The sequence below is a fragment of the Oryctolagus cuniculus genome, chromosome 1 (assembly GCF_051225735.1).
Source record: "Oryctolagus cuniculus isolate XC-2025 breed Fujian yellow rabbit chromosome 1, ASM5122573v1, whole genome shotgun sequence".
Taxonomy (NCBI): Eukaryota; Metazoa; Chordata; class Mammalia; order Lagomorpha; family Leporidae; genus Oryctolagus; species Oryctolagus cuniculus.
The window spans coordinates 88013861-88031787 of NC_142867.1; the positions used below are offsets into that span (position 1 = coordinate 88013861).

The 17927-nt window shown below is 37.5% G+C and overlaps 1 protein-coding gene across 4 annotated transcripts in view; it reads right to left on the bottom strand.

Annotated features, from left to right (window-relative positions):
- Positions 1-17927, bottom strand: part of CCDC82 (coiled-coil domain containing 82) — a 51390-nt gene that overhangs the window by 16158 nt on the left and 17305 nt on the right. For all 4 annotated transcript variants that reach the window (XR_011390282.2, XR_016233971.1, XM_051820387.3 and 1 more), the window contains 3 exons: positions 12240-12332; positions 10317-10441; positions 7006-7176 (listed from right to left, as the gene is read on the bottom strand). Coding sequence is in view for 2 of the 4 variants with exons in the window: in XM_051820387.3 (XP_051676347.3) it covers positions 7006-7176; positions 10317-10441; positions 12240-12332 (389 nt within the window). In the remaining 2 variants the exon portion in view is untranslated. The remainder of the gene's footprint in view (positions 1-7005; positions 7177-10316; positions 10442-12239; positions 12333-17927) is intronic.

Consider the following 17927-nt stretch of genomic DNA (forward strand, 5'->3'; position numbering starts at 1 on the left):
ATATATTGGCTTAACTTTAATTTTTCCCATTGTGGCTACTGTATTTAATGCTCTTTGCTTACTTATGGGATCTTTTCTATTTGTTGGATATTTGAATGAACTGTTTCAAAGAGAACCTTTAATCCTTCACAGAAGCTCTAGAGGTGGGCTCCTAACTCCACTCTGCTCTCCAGGACCAGCTACACATAGCAAAGACCATGAGGGTACAGCAATCTGCTCTATATAACAGAACTTGGTCCTCAAAGTATCAAATCAATTTTTCTGGGATTACATGTATTTTATATGTGAATGGAAGGGGAGAGGGAGTGGGAAAGGGGAGGGTTGTGGGTGGGAGGGACGGTATGGGGGGGAAGCCATAGTAATTCATTATTCGTACTTTGGAAACGTATATTCATTAAATAAAAGTTAAAAAAAAACAAATAAATAAAAATAAATACATAAAAAAAATTTTTAAACAAGGGGGAAATCAGTTTATGATTATTCTGAGAAAAATATATTTTTATTTTTATAGTAACTTGCACAAAATACTACAGAGCAATTCTTAAATTATTATTCCCATACAAATATTTTTAGTTATTCTTGTAACTCAAATTGTTCACTAGGATCTTGTCTAATAGTACTGAGTCTAATAGTACATATTACCCCATTTAGAAGAATTCAGATAAACAGTATATTTCCTTTTTTTTTTTTTTTTTTGACAGGCAGAGTTAGACAGTGAGAGAGAGAGACAGAGAGAAAGGTCTTCTTTCTGTTGGTTCACCCCACAAGTATATTTCCATCTTAACAATGGACTGGGGCTGGTGCTGTGACACAGCTGGCTCCGAGCTTCGGATCAGCTCAGCTCTGGCCACTGTGGTCATCTGGGACAGTGAACCAGTGGAAGGAAGACCTCTCTCTCTCTTTTTTTTATGGCTCTACCTCTCTTTGTAACTCTGTCAAATAAATAAAATAAATCTTTAAAAAAACCCAACAAAACAAAACAAAACAACCCACAATGGACTAGGAGAAAATAAAGACAAGTAAAAACAGGGAATCTATTACCACCAGACCAGTCCTATAAGAAATGGTTAAGGAAGTCCAACACTATAAGTGAAGGGATGAGCAATACCTTCATGAAAACCAGAAGAAGCACAAAAATCATAGCAAAACAAATAAAAAGAAGAGGAAGAGAAGAGAATCAAATCTTAGCAAAGATAAAGAGAACCAAAACTTATCAATATAGAAACCACCAAATCCCAAAGAGGAACAACAAAAGAGGAAGTCAAGAACAAAGGATATACAATATGTTCTGAAAAAATTAAAATGGCAGGAATATATCTTTCTCTAGCAATGATAATCTTGAAAGCAAATGGATTAAATTTCCCAAGCAAAAGATAAAGATTAGATGAATGCATTAAAAATAAATAAATCAAGCCCAATGATGCTCATGTATTGCATACAAGAAACTCATGTCACCATAGAGACGTACATAGTCTGAAAGCAAAGAGATGGAGAAAGGATGAGCCATGCAAAGGGAAACCAAAAGCGAGCAGGAGTGGCTACACTAATATCAGATAAAATCAACTTTAGGTCAAAACTGTAAAAAGAAACAAGAAGGTGCCTATATTATAATAACAAATAGATCAGTTCAACAACAAGAACTAACAATCATAAATATATGTATACCCAATGCTGGATCACCCAATTAAACAAAGCAAATCTTAACAGATCTAAAGGGAGAGATAGATTCTAGTAAAAAAAAATTATTGGGGACTTCAACCTTCTCTTTTCTCAATGGAAGGATAAACCAGACCAAAAAAAAAAAAAAATCAACAAAGAAACTCCAAAGTATAACACAGATAGATGGATCTAACAGATATTTAAGAATATTTTATCCTATGGTTGTAGAACACACATTCTTAACAGCACCAAGAACGTTCTCCAGGATAAATCATATGATAAGCCACAAAGGAAATCTCAGAAAATTTAAAAATATATGGAAATCATAGTGAATATATCCTCTGATCACAATGAAATAAAACTAGAAATCCATAAAAGAGGAATGTAAAAAATTGTTCCACCTACTCGTAAGTTAAATAATATACTTTTTTTTTGACAGCCAGAGTTAGTGAGAGAGAGAGAGAGAGAGAGAGAGAGAAGGAGAGAGAGAAAGGTCTTCCTTTACCATTGGTTCACCCCCAAAGTGGCCACTACGGCTGGCGCACTGTGCCGATCCAAAGCCAGGAGCCAGGTGCTTCTCCTGGTCTCCCATGTGGGTGCAGGGCCCAAGGACCTGGGCCATCCTCCACTGCACTCTAGGACAACAGCAGAGAGCTGGACTGGAAGAGGGGCAACCAGGACAGAATCCGGAGTCCTGACTGGGACTAGAACCTGGGGTGCCAGCGCCGCAGGTGGAGGATTAGCCTAGTGAGCCCCGGCGCAGGCCAATAATATACTCTTGAGGGGCTGGCACTGTGGCGTAGCGAGAAAAGCCCCCACCTGCAGTGCCGGCATCCTATATGGGCACTGGTTTGAGTCCTGGCTGCTCCACTTCTGACCCAGCTCTATGCTTTGGCCTGGGAAAGCAGTAGATGATGGCCAAGTCCTTGGGCCTCTGCACCTGCATGGGAGACCTGGAAGATACTCCTGGATCCTGGCTTCGGATCAGCCAAGCTTCTGGCTGTTGTGGCCAATTGGAGAGTGAACCAGGAAATGGAAGACCTCTCTCCCTCTCTGCTTCTCCTTTTTTCTCTGTGTAACTCTGACTTTCAAATAAATAAGTAAATCTTCAAAAAAAAATAATATTCTCTTGAATAATCAGGGAGTCAATGAAGAAAACAAAATTTAAAATTTGTTCAAGCAAATAAAAACGGAAGCATAACACCACAAAACCTTTAGGATACAGTAAAATCTGTATTAAGGGGAAAATTTATAGCAGTAAATAACTATAAAAATATAAAGATTTCAAATAAACCACCTAATGATGAAACTCAATGAACAAGAATAGCAAGGACAAGTGGTAAAGAAAAACAAATATCAGAACAGAAATAAATGAAATAGACTTAAAATATATGAAAACTCAATGTAATGAAGGGATGGGTTTTTGAAAAGGTAAACAAAATCAAAAAACCTTAGCAAGTGTAGCCAGGAAACATCCCTCATGATTAAAAAAAATCATCAAAAGATTATGTGAGGAAGAAATGATCCTGAAGACAATAAAAGCAAAAGACTATCTAACAAATCCACAGTGCAAATCTTACTGAAAAGAGAAAAGCTCTGATCATTTCTTCTAAGATCAGTCAGGAACAAGATAGAGTGTTCATTTTCAGCATTCTTACTCAAATTCAAAGCCTTAGCCAAAGCATTGAGACACTATTCATTTTTCAGATGAAATGATTCTATTCATAAAAACCTAAACACTCCACCAAAACCTGTTAGTACCAATTAAAAAAAATCTGCAAGGCTGCAGTATATAAAATTAACACACACAAAATCAGGAGTTTTAAAATATATCAATGACAAAATTGCTGAGGAAGAAACCTTAAAAACAACCTCATGCAAGGTGAGCGGTGCGTAACAAATCTTCCCAGACAGATGAATCAATTAATTCACAAGTTTTATTAGGATTCTGCTTCCAGGAAAGGTTCCCTGGTCCCAACAGAGAGGGGCCGGGGAAGGCGTGCCTCAGAGGTTGGGAGGGCTCCCTTAATAGACGCAGGGCGTGGGGGTTAAAGTTGAGGCAGGTCTGATCCTCATTGGTTGACCTTTAGGCACCAGCGGGGACCCTGACAAGGACTTTTCTTCCCTGGAAGTGCAGGTAGGGACTCTCCTTTCCTGGAAGTATAGGCTTTCTTTCCTTGTGGATCCCAAAGCTACCACCTCATTCACAATTTCAAAAAAGACTTAGATATAAATTTAACCAAGGAAGTGAAAGACCTCTACAATGAAACTTACAAAAAAAAAAAAAAACTATTAAAGAATTTGAAGATGACAAAAACAGACACAAAAAATGGAATGATATCTAGTTCATTGATTAGAAGAATTAGTATCACTATGATGTCTATATTACCCAAAACAATTTACGGATTCAATGCAATTCCTATCACAGTACCAATGACATGTGTCACAGAAACAGAAAAAAGCATTTCTGAAATTTGTATGGAAGCACAGCAAGACCCCGAACAGCTACAGCAATCCTGAGCAAAAAGAACAAAGCTGGAGTCATTATGTTACCTAACTTTAAAACACACTAACAAACTACAGTAATCAAAATAGCATTAGTGCAAAAGAGTAATGGAGTAGAATATAGAACCTAGAAGTAAATCCTAGTATTTATAGCCACATGATTTTCGACAAAGGTAGCAAGAAAATACATTAGAAAAAGTAAAATCTCTTCAGTAAGTTTTACTAGGAAAACTGCATATGAATATACAGAACAATCTTGATCACATCTTACCATCTATAAAAATCAACTCAAAATGGATCAAAGACTCACATTCAACAACTGAAACTATAAAACTACCAGAAGATGATACAGGGATATGCTTCAGGATATTGGTCTGGGCAAATATATATATTGTTTTTGGATTTGAGCTTAAAATCTTAGGCAACAAAAACAGAAATTAAGATATGGGACTTTATCCAACTAAAAAGCTTTAGCACAACAAAGGAAACAATCAGCAGAATCATGAGACAAACTACAGAATGGGAGGAAATATTTGTGCACTATTCATCCAAGGGATTAATATCTAGAACATATAAAAAATGAAACGACTCAACTGTCACACACACAAAAAAAGAGTTTGATCTAAAAATGGGCAAATAACCTGAATACATATTTCTCAAAAGAAGACATTTGGAGAGGGTCAGCAAGTACAGGAAAAAATGTTCAACACCACTAATCATTAGAGACATGCAAATCAAACTACAATGAGGTATGTCACCCAAGTTAAAGTGGCTATTATAAAAAATACAAAACATAATAAATGCTGGCAAGGATGTACAGAACAGGAGCCTCACACCCTGTAGGTAGGAATGTAAATTAATGTACTGATCGTTTAAAATATATGAAGTTTCTTAAAAAAAAAAAAAAAAAAAACAAGAAATAGAACTGCTATATGATCTGCAATACCACTACTGGGAATCTATCCAAAGGAAATGAAAAACTTATTTCAAAGAAACATCAGCATTTTCATTTCTTGAAGCACTCTGAACAAGAGCCAAGACAGGGAATCGAGGTATCCAGTGATGAATGAATCAATGTATAAAGAAAATGTAGTATATTGGCACTACTGAGTATCAGTCATACAAAGAATGACACTGTCACCTGCAGTAACACAGGTGGAACTGTTAGGAGAAATACGTCAGAAACAGAAATAGAGATACTACATGTTCTCACTTATACATGGAGGCTAAAAAGTAGATGTTGTACAAGTAGAGAATATAATTGTGGTCATCAGTTTGGGAAGGGTAGGAAGGAGGGGACATGGCCATGGGATGCTTAACAAGTACAGAAATGCAGTTGGGGGCCGGCACTGTGGCGTAGCAGGCGAAGCTGCCGCCTCCAGTGCCGGCATCCCATATGGGCACTGGTTCAAGTCCCGGCTGCTCCACTTCCGATCCAGCTCTCTGCTAATGTGCCTGGGAAAGCAGTAGAAGATGGCCCAAGTCCTTGGGCCCCTGCACTCACGTAGGAGACCTGGAAGAAGCTCCTGGCTCTTGGCTTTGGATCGGCACAGCTCCGGCCATAGCGGCCAACTGGGGAGTGAACCAGCGGATGGAAGACCTCTCTCTCTGCCTCTGCCTCTCCTTTTTTTTCTATGTAACTCTGATTTTCAAAAAAATAAATAAATCTTAAAAAAAAAGAATTGCAGTTGGAGAAATAATTTCCAATGTTCTATAGCATAGTGGTAACACTTAAGTGAATATGTCAAAATAGCTAACAGATAGGATTTTGACTGTTCCCCACACAAAGATTAATCTCTGATGTGAAACATATACCAATTTCCCTTTCTGATCATTGTACACTGTATGTTTTGAGACATCAAAATAAATAAATTTGTCCAAACAAATAGAAGTCGTCCACATCCGAGGATCTGTACTGTTTATTCTTTTTTTTTTTTGACAGGCAGAGTTAGACAGTGAGAGAGAGACAGAGAGAGTTATAGACAGTGAGAGAAAGACAGAGAGAAAGGTCTTCCTTTAGTTGGTTCACTCCCCTAATGGCCGCCACAGCTAGAACTGCGCCGATCTGAAGCCAGGAGCTGGGTGCTTCCTCCCGGTCTCCCACACAGGTGCAGGGACCTAAGCACCTGGGCCATCCTCCACTGCTCTCCTGGGCCACAGCAGAGAGTTGGACTGGAAGAGGAGCAACCGGGACTAGTAGCTGGCACCCCAACTGGGACTAGAACCTGGGGTGCCAGCGCTGCAGGCAGAGGATTAGCCTAGAGAGCCACGGTGCCGGCCCTGTACTGTTTATTCTTTCACAGTCTGCTTTTCTCGTATTGAACAATTACTAATTCTTCAGTTTTATCTATTCATTCAAAATCAACATCACTTTTAGCACCTGGTGGTTGCTCTAGACTTCAATAGACTTCTGATTGTAGTCCGTCAAAGCACAATGTTCTTTGAATTCTCTCATATTAGAATCAAGAATTGTCTTAAATTATTGACTCATGGATTACCTGCCAGGAAACTTTCCACTTGGATCAAGGTTTCCTTTGGACTCAAAGCTGACTCTTGCTTCCCTTGCCCCAGTGATCTTCCACATCATCTTCAGCCTATAACCTTTGTCTTCCACAAATTTGGGTCATATGTACTTACAGAATATGTAGCAATTTAAAATTATTTCACTGAATTAGAAATTAATATAAGACATATTTGTCACATTCAAAAACTACCCTCTTTCCTTGTACTCTTTCCCCTTCATCTAGTGTTTTCTCCATTTGTGAAAATTTGGGATTTTTGTGTAAGTTTAGATATTGAAGGTTTCTACATAGTGAAAATTAAAAGCAGAGGAAAAAATACCTGTTTATCATCTGACATGAAATCATCTGTTTCCATAGTCCTGGTGTTATACAATTTTCCTGATAAATGCACTGAAAAGGTACAGTAGCGATGCATTCCACAAGCCTGACAGAAACGATCCTCAGGATTCTCTGCAAGGATATCTACAAAGGAGTAATTTTCTACCCGCTCCTGAAAACAATTTGAAAACATAATGAGATTTAAAATATAAAATAAGAATCTAACCAAATTAAATTTTATTTTAGGAATCACAACACAAACATCTAGGTGCAAAACACAGTTATTTCTTATTTTAATGCTCAGTACATAGTATGTGTTTGACAAGATATTTTCTAATGAGTGTTCTTAGAAAGATTGCAATTTACTTTTCTATCTTCTCATCTAATAACTAATGCCTTACTAGTTAAAAATAGGAAATCATGAGCAGCTAAAATTTAGAATGTAAGAAAGAAGGAATTAATTTAGGATGGTTAAAAAGGAGCAACTTCATATCTTACACCTCCATTTATGAACTGTATCATATTGTTTTTTAAAAAATATTTTGGAAAAATGTATCTGTCTGTTGGTTACCTAATATAGCACTATAAAAATAAATGAGTTAGAACTAGGATTGCTATCTGTTTAGTGTTAATATGGATAGTATAACAGCTGGGTTATCAAGGAGTAAAACTGAGAAAATACTTGGCATTCACAAATAAGCTATATTAAGTGTGAAATTACTTGCACCTGAATATTTCTACTTATGCTCTAAGACAGACACTACTATCTAAATACTAGTATTCTAAATAGTAGTGTAGGTTAGGTTCTACCACAATTATTTGAAATGTACACAATGAGCATATTAGCATAGTAACTAATTCATACTAACGTCATCTACCAGTCTGATAGTAATTAAGTGTACAGTACACTAATTGTTTTCTTTTGACCTTGCGTAATTAAAAACGACTTTTTTTTTTGGGGGGGGTCTACCGTCCATATTTCTTATACTTCATGACATGTGTCGCTTACAGGTTGAAATTTAGACTGAATGGGTGACTTATCACCTGGGTGAGACGAAACACCTGAAATGAAAGCTTTCTCATACTGATTCCCTAAGTGCCTATGAATGAGTGGGGCACTCCTGAAAACTCGAACTGGATATACTTGTGTAAGTGAAAAATAAACTTTAAACTACTGATATTTTCCTCTGGATTTTGTTTGTCATATTATCTCTTTTTCTTTTGCACCTTTATATAGCTCATCCTAAAAATCTTACTGAAGAATTTATATATTTAACTTTTTCAGATATGTTTTTTTGTAGTTGATATTTATTATTTCCATATTAATTTATCCAAATTCAGTAAATTTACTATATTAAGTTAAGGCACAGAATAGCATACAGGTACAGGTTTTAGACAAACCAATAGATTGCATGGTTAAATATTAGCCTAATTGCTAGCTGTTGTACTTTATGTAACTTCATTTTGTTGAATCACAATTTCCTCATCTTCAAAATGGGAAAAGTAGTGACTTCTTTATGTTTCCTTTGATTACATTACTTAGTAAGAGTGAAATAATATGCTATCTTTTCGTAAAAGAAAAAAAATATTCATGCGGCTGGCACTGTGGCGAAGCGAGTTAACACCCTGGCCTGAGGTTCTAGTCCCGGCTGCTCTTCTTGCGATCCAGCTCTCTGCTACGGCCTGGGAAAGCAGTGGAAGGTGGCCCAAGTCCTTGGGTCCCTGCACCCACTTGGGAGACCCAGAAGAAGCTCCTGGCTTCGGCACAGTTCTGGCTGTTGCAGTCAATTGGGGAGTGAACCACTAGATGGAAGACCTCTCTCTGCCTCTCCTCTCTCTGTGTAACTCTTACTTTCAAGTAAAATAAGTAAATCTTAAAAAAAAAAAAAAAGAAAAAATATTCATGCCATTTCCTAAGAGCTATGCCATGTACTTAAAGTTCCAGGTAAATGAATATTTCATTTTAAAGTAGCTATTTTCTGTATATGAAAAGGAAATTGGGGTTCAGTTTAGAAACTTACTGAAAGTAAAAAAAAAAACACACGCACACACAGGATGATCCTTAAATTTAAGCCATCCTCTAATTTGAAGACTTCTCTTTTTAGAATTCTACAACTATCTCTCTCTCTACCTTAAAGGAGTTATTTATTTTGAAAGAGTTACACAGAGACAATGAGAGACAGAGATCTTCCATCTGCTGGTTCTCTCCTCAGATGGCCTCAATGGCCGGCGCTGGGCCAGGCTAGTTCGAAGCCAGGAACTTCAACCAGGTCTTCCACATACATTGCAGGGCACCAAGCATTTGGGTCATCTTCCACTGCCTTTACAGGCACATCAGAGGGAAGCCTGATTGAAAGTGGAGCAGCCAGGACACAAACCAACTATATGAAATGCAGGTATCCCAGGCAGTGGCTTAACCTTCTATATCACAACCCTGGCCCCTACAACTGTTTCTTAACCTAATGATCTCTGCTAATTTATCATCAGGTACTTCAAGATTGAACAGATTTTGGATGAAAGCAAATCAGCTGACATGAATAAGGTAAAGTAGCTAATTATTTAAGTCCCAGAAGGATTATAAGGATCTTGAATTTCTGTTAGGTTTCTAATTTTCCTCTTGCTAATCATTAGAACAAAGAATGGTAGAAGCTGGGAGGTAGACCATTAAATACAATACAGTCTATCCTGTTCTAATAGGTAACACAAAACAATCTAGAGGTAACATGGAATCAAATTAATCCTACAGATTGAAAAAGTGTTTCTACAAATTGGTAAAATCACAAAATCTGAAGGTGGAGAAAGGTGTCAAACATTACCCAGGGGGTCTTTCCCAAACTATGTTTTATAGAAATCAAGTGTCCCAGGACATAACAACAGGTGTTTCATGAAAAGCCTCATAGTAAAACTCAAATTTGGAAAGTACTGCATTCTGTATCTCCTCTTGAAGATTTACAATATAGATTCACATATTAACGTTGCTGAAAAATCATCTAGTAAAGAAACTTTTTTGGCTATCGAACTCTCTTTACTGAAACAATTAACAAATATCCTGTGAGACAATCTCCTCATTTTAAAAGACAGGTTAACCTCTAGAGATATTCTAAAGGTATCATTTAAATTACTTAAGTACTGGAGAGATGTAGGTGGTATGGATAATTAAAACAGTAACAGCCTTTAGGAGAGAAATAATCTGATTATTTAGCAGAGCAGCATGGCAAAACTTCTGAAGACTGTTGAGCTTGAAATAATGTTGAATCCTGGCAGGTCTGCTGTCCCCAAACCCTCCCAGTGATTAAAAAACAAACTCTGTACCTTATATTGTTGTTTCCAACGACTTCTAGAATATAAATTCTCCAGACGAGGCTGAACAAAGTGGTTATCCAAATAATGAAGAGAGGTCAACATATCTCTTGCATATGATTTTTGCCTGGTGCCATCTGTTTAGGGATCAATAAAAAAATACTCCGTGCACATGAAATATTTAAACAGTTGAAAACTTCCCTAGTTTTGGGAATATACGTGATTGGTTGGTTGGAAACACTTTAAATTAGAAAAAAAAAAAATCAAGTGAAAAAAAAAATCCCATTCAGAGCATCAGGGGAAGGAAATGGGGTAAAAGATTCAAGTGTTCCTTGTAAACACTGAACTTTAACATTATTTTCTGATAATGAAAAAAGCTAGATAAAAAAAGCTTGTAAAATTATGTTTTATTTTCCTACACAAAACTGACACAAATAATCACTTCATTCTAGATAAAACTCAATGCTTTCTGTAGGTTTTCCAGGCCCCTGTGCTACTGGCCCCACTGGCCCCATTCCAACAAATCAGAACTCTCTTCTCTAGTCAGACCTTCTCACTCCCCTTCAGCATGCAACTCTCATTTCTGCCTTCTCAATTTGTTTCATGTTATATTCTCTATTTCATATGTATCTGTCATAGTCCTAAAGTCAAGCTTTGTTTTCCTGCTTTTGAAGTTTTTTTAAAGAATGTAGCTAATAAATTTATGTTTCTTTAGGTCACTACAAATTCAAACCTCATTTACTATGACTTACAAAGTCCTCTTTTCTCCTACATAGTGTTCTGAATTTGTATCTTCTCCAAATTCCCTGAAGTCCCCTAGTTGATTTTTAACATACCTAACTTATTCTTTCCTAAGAGTTGTAGTACTGGCTGTGACCTCTATAGAATTCATGTTTAATCTCCTCCCTCACTTCAGTCAGGTTCAGAAGTTACACCTTCAGACACTCCTTTGAGCAATCTAACAAAGAATATGTAGACTCTACTTTCCCTTATCATTCTGTCTTTACCCTACTATAGTATTTTTTCCAAGAATTAATCACTAGTTGAAATTCATTATATTGTTACATATTAGTTTACTCCTTTGTCACCTTATCTCTCCCATTAAGACTTAAAGCAATAGGAAGGACAGAATCTAGTACCTTAGTCATTTTCATAAACCCAGGGATGGCTCATAGTGTGTATTCAATAAATATTTATTCAATAATAGAGAATGAAATCTTATTCAGGCATTTATGTAGGTATTTAATCCAGCACATTTTTTAGCCTAGTAGATGTCAGATTCTGAGCTAGATGTAAAAGATACGTGTGTGTGTATATATATATATATATATATGTATGTATATATGTGTGTGTATATATATATATAATTCTTCTCACAATCTAGTAAGGGCAAAAAGTGAAAACACACTGTTGATACATTAAAGCTACATATATATGAATGCCACCATACTCCAGATCATGGTGGCATGAATCTGAGAGAGTGATATTACATAGCTTTTATAGCAGAGATGTTTTTAAATGCACCTAGAAAATCCAGGTTAAAAAGAGACTGTATTCTAAAGGAACAGCAAGAGCAAAAGTACAAAAGCATAAAACAGCATGCAACTTTTACTGACATTCAAAGGGCTTAGAGGGATTGGGACAGCCCATGTGTATAGGAGAACCCTACTATTTTATGAGTGTTTGTCTTGTTCCTCAAAGGCATTGTGAAGTCTTTCAGGGTAAGGACTTGTCACACACTTACCTTCCACATATCTCAAAAAATAAACAATAACAAGTTTTATTAAATGAGTGAAGTTTTTATATAGTTGATTCAAGAGGGAGGCCTTAAGAATAGCTCTCTTTGGCTCTGTTTCATTTACATAGTTTTAAAAGTGAGATTGTTTAATAATGGGGAAAAGGAAAAAAGTCATTCCATTCACACTATTAACTTACCATACAATGTTTTCAGAAAAGATTCATCTAAAGCATTGATCAGAAGAGCCTTCACAACTCTTTCAAAGTGACTATAGGGGTCACTAAAAGAATCTGAAATTAATTTTAAAAAATTATTAGGATTTAGTAGACAAAACAGTTCTCTGTGTACAACAGGATCCTTTTCCCAATTCTAACATTAATATTATAAGCAGAAGAAATACCTTATCATCTCAATTTTATAGTTGCCTTTGTGATTCATCTAGTTACTGAGCAAAATCTCTATTTTCCAGATTCAATGACCTCTAACCCAGACTCCAGTTGTTATTTAAAATCATCACTTCCCAAACTCATTAAGGGTGAACTGCTCAGAGAATAGTAAGAGATGTTGTCAGTGAAAACCAAAAGAATAAAAAAAAAGAGATGTCATGAAAAACTCAGTAACATTCCTTGTGCACCTAAGTTCAATTATCAACTTGGTAACAAGAGAAAGTAAGAAAGAAAACCTCCAAAGGTAGACTGTTTAAAGTTCCTATTCTCTAAAACACATTACATATTAAACTGTCCAGGAAATTGCTACCCTAGCCACAACCACAATGATTATAACAAAAACTTCATTTCCCCTTCTGCTGTTCCTGATTGTGAATTTTCCACAACCTTTTAGAAATGCTATCTTCCCTTTTTCATATCACATAATAAAACCTGCTTTTCCATTACTATGAAATTGTACATAAAATCACGTGTTCTGACAGGCAAGGTAGTGGTAAGAGAGAAGAGCCTTACTTTAGGTCCGGCCGGGGTTTACTATGGCTGTGGAAACATTATCAAACAGGACTCCTTCCTTAATCCATCCCAACCCTGCTGTATGCACTTCTGAAGACAGTTTTAAGGGTATCCTAGTATCTCAAGAAATGAGGAAGATGTTTACAAAAGACTGAAGAAGATATCATTAGCAACCATGAGTGGATATGAAGGTTCCTTCCAGCTGAAGCGAAAAAGTAAAATGGAATTGAACACAAACCCTTTCCTTATATTTTGGTTGCTAAATTATTGATAAAACTTTTCTACGCTTTAGAGAAACAATTTTTTTTTATGTTTTACTTTCTTTGGCTGAGTTACTTTTTATTTATTTATTTTTTTTATTTGTATTTTTTATTTTTTGACAGGCAGAGTGGACAGTGAGAGAGAGAGACAGAGAGAAAGGTCTTCCTTTGCTGTTGGTTCACCCTCCAATGGCCACCACGGCTGGCGTGCTGCTGCCGGTGCACCGCGCTGATCCGAAAGCAGGAGCCAGGTGCTTCTCCTGGTCTCCCATGGGGTGCAGGGCCCAAGCACTTGGGCCATCCTCCACTGCACTCCCTGGCCACAGCAGAAAGCTGGCCTGGAAAAGGGGCAACCGGGACAGAATCCGGTGCCCCGACCGGGACTAGAACCCGGTGTGCCGGTGCCGCAAGGCAGAGGATTAGCCTAGTGAGCCGCGGCGCCGGCCGAGAAACTTGTATTTTTGAGAGCCAGAGAGACAAAGCACCCACTCACTGGCTCGCTCCCCAAATGCCTGCAAAAGCTAAGGTGTGGCCCTGATTAAAGTCAGGAGCCAGGAACTGAATCCAGGTCTCCTACAAGGAAACCAATTATTTGAGCCATCATGGCTGTCTCTGAGGGTCTGCACTGAGAGGAAGCTGCAGCCAGGAACTGAACCCAGGCAACTTAACCATTGTAATAAACACCTGTTACAGAAAGGAACTTGTAATATGCATTCTCTTTAAAGGACACACAGATGGATGTACTAAAGTGACTAACATAAACTGGTAAAGAAAGTAAATGATGGGGGCCGGCGCCATGGCACAGTAGGTTAATTCTCTGCCTGCAGTGCTGGCTTCCCATATGGGTGCTGGTTCTAGTCCTGGCTGCCCCTCTTTCAATCCAGCACTCTGCTATGGTCTGGGAAAGCTGTGGAAGATGGCTCAAATGCTTGGGCCCCTACACCCACGTGGTAGACCAGAAGAAGGCTCCTGAGTCCTGGCTCCAGATCTGCACAGCTCTGACCATTGTGGCCATCTGGGGAGTGAACCAATGGAGGGAAGACCTCTCTCTGTTTCTCCCTCTCATTGTCTGTAACTCTACCTCTCAAATAAAATAAATACAATATTTAAAAAAAAAAAAGTAAATGATGATAACGACAATAGTAGATAATTTGCAATGAGTTCCTTAGAAATGAAAGGGCCTATCTATGTTCTTAAAAATAATTGCCGTAAGGGGCCAGCATTGTGGTACAGTGGTTTAAAGCCCCGGCCTGCAGTGCCAACATCCTATATGGGTGCTAGTTCTAGTCCTGGCTGCTCTACTTCTGATCCAGCTCTCCGCTATGGCCTGGGAAAGCAGCAAAAGATGGCTCAAGTTCTTGGGCCCCTGCAGCCACACAGGAGACCTGGAGTAAGTTTCTGGCTTCAGCCATTGTGGCCATTTGGGGAATGAACCAGTGGATGGAAGACCTCTCCCTCTCTGTAACTCTGCCTTTCAAATAAATAAATAAATCTTAAAGTACAGCATAACTGAAAAATTAAACATTAATACATATTGATTTCACCCCATCTTAAAGTAAAAAAAATTTGGTTGATTGCATTGTTCAAAACACCTAGCACAAGGCAGAAACTATTCTTATCTTCCTCATTTTAAAAAGAATACAATATACCTAGTGCTTTATTTTCAGTGTTATATTGGCTACTGGCTTAAAGTACTGTCATGTGAAGGACATGTGCCCCTATTCCTAATTTAAAGACTTGCTTGTTTTTCAACACCAGGTATGGGCATTGAATGTTACAACTGTCTTTTTAGTATCTTAGTTTTTTGACATTTTAATGTAGTTACTAATATACACCATTTTTACATTTCTAAAAAGAACGGTTCAGGGTATTTTTCCTTATTCTAATAAGTTACTGCATACAACGATTTGCAAAGGTATTTTCATCACATTTATTGGGAATGTGAGCCTTTTTAATTTGCATATATAGGTTACATATTATGAAAATGATTCAAAAATATTTTCTTCTATTGTATCTTTTTTAAAATTTATTTATTTGACAGATAGAGTTAGACAGTGAGAGAGAGAGAGAGAAAGATCTTCCTTCCGTTGGTTCACCCCCCAAATGGCCGTCATGGCCAGAGCTACGCCAATCCGAAGCCAGGAGCCAGGTGCTTCCTCTTTGTCTCCCATGCGGATGCAGGGCCCAAGTACTTGGGCCATCCTCCACTGCCCTCCCGGGTCCCAGCACAGAGCTGGAGTGGAAGAGAAGCAACTGGGACAAAACCTAGCAGTCATATGGGATTAACCAAGTGAGTCACGGTGCCAGCCCTCTATTTTACCTTTTAATTCATATCTTATTATGTTTTCCCATCCAAAAAAATGGTCGAACATCTAGTTCATTCAACTCTTCTTTTATGTCATTAAACATAGAAAACTGTCTTCCTTTAGATTTCCATTTGTTCTGTATTTTCCCCTCCAAGGATGTGTGAAATATGATCTTAGTTCTAGTTCCTTAGATACTATCTTCTTCCTCATCAATTTTCCTTTTCTAATCAGCAGAAGTTCTTCGGTATAGCTTCTATCTCACTGATGAGACTTTATGTAGTATTACTTTTGCTCTCTCTTTCAATATAGATTTTATTTCTGACTTCACATTTTTAATTTTCTGGCATTTCTTATCTTTTTAACTCCCTTGCACTTAAATTGTTCTCAAGACTTCCAACTTATTTTTCACAGATTTTAAAGCAAACATTTTAAACAATTTTCTTGTTTCCTTTAATCAAACATTTTTTTTGACAGGCAGAGCTAGACAGTGAGAGAGAGAGAGAGACAGAAAGGTCTTCCTTTCCATTGGTTCACCCCCCAAAATGGCCGCTACAGCCAGTGCCTCCTCCTGGTGTCCCATACGGATGCAGGGCCCAAGCACTTGGGCCATTCTCCACTGCCTTCCTGGGCCACAGCAGAGAGCTGGACTGGAAGAGGAGCAACTGAGACAGAATCCAGGACCCCAACTGGGACTAGAACCCGGGGTGCCAGCGCCACAGGTGGAGGATTAGCCAAGTGAGCTGCGGCGCCGCCCTTAAACAAACATTTTTTGACAGGCACTTACTTCCTCTATCTTTACCTTATGTTGCAATATTATTTTGCTGGTATTTTCAACTATCACAGAACAAGGCAGAAAGTTCTAAGACTTAATATTCACTATAAATGGTTGAGGCTGTTCTTAGGCCCTCTCTTCATTTTGTTGATAGAATGTCCTCTTTTAACTTCTTTATGGTGATGAAGTTGATATTAACTTAGGCTAACTTCCAGTATTCTAAGAAGGCATTAATAGGCTGAAACATACTCTTATCTCCAATACTTGTTTTTGTCACTGTGAGCCTATCACTGGATGGTAGAAAAATAATGTAATCTTTATTATTTACAAGTGTGAATGCTTTCCTTATTTTTGTACTGGTGCACATTGTTAGCCTGTGAACTATACAGATCTAATACACAGGGAACAACTGCTGGTCTGATTTCTACCAAATTTCTGGTCTGATTTCGACCTGGACCCTGTGATGGAGTGGAAGGATAGGATCTATCTATCTACAGTAATATGGATTGTTGAAAAGGGGAGAAGGCTGTAACTTTCTTCAACTGCATCAACCATGGAGCAAGGCTAAAACTGGGGTGGTACAGAAGCATCTCTTAGAGCCAGAACCTTGGATAATGCGGAGATGACAAAATATTTTCTTACAAGTAGAAGTACTCACATGAGAAAAGCAAAAAATGCAGACCACGGACTATGATTCTTCACTTTACACTGATTTTTAGTTAGCAGTGTCCCTCAAATTCTGATAATATGCAAGCATAAGTGGTTGTCAGGTGTCAGTGTTGTTATATACATTGGCTGGAGAATAAATCTGGGAATCCTAACTTAATTACCACTTAACACAGGTCACAGACTGTGGTTTCTATTTCATTATACGGGTTATGTCTTTAATGAGAAAATATACTTTGATATGAGAATTAACTTACAGCAACTCTTAGAACATAATTCCTTAGCAAATAAAAATTACCTATAGTAAATTTATCGTACTCATATGAAACATAAACTTGACAATTATAAAGCTTAACTAAATCATCAATTACTATTGCAAAATACATAATTTTTTTCCTTCTGATGTTTGAAAAAATCCAGTCACATCCATCCAACATTTCTGAGTCTTGAATTACAAAACTCAAAGGTCTTCATGCAAAATGCTTATCTTAATTATCCATCTAACTAACAAATTCCTACAACATGTCAGAAACACTAAAGGCTTCTAGGGACACAAAAGAGGAAGTTGGTTAACCACTTTTTTTTTCTTTTTGAAGTGGGGGTGCCCAGTTGACTTATTTTTGTTGGGATTTACTTTCCTAAGAACCATAAAGTTCACTTTTCTAAATGTTCAGTTCCAAGATGAATGTGTTTTATTATGTAATTACCACAACAGTTGTATCCCCACGAAAAATTCCTTAGTGCTCTTAGCCATTCAGTTTATACAGACTAAGTTTGAGATGTCTGAAAGACATGTTCAATAAGATGATGCAAAATAGGATCTTACATTCAGGAGAAATCTTGGAGATTAAAAAAAGTCTGAAGAATTTTGCTTATACACTGGGCTGAAGTAACGGGAAACAGATTGTCCATGGCAGAGGTA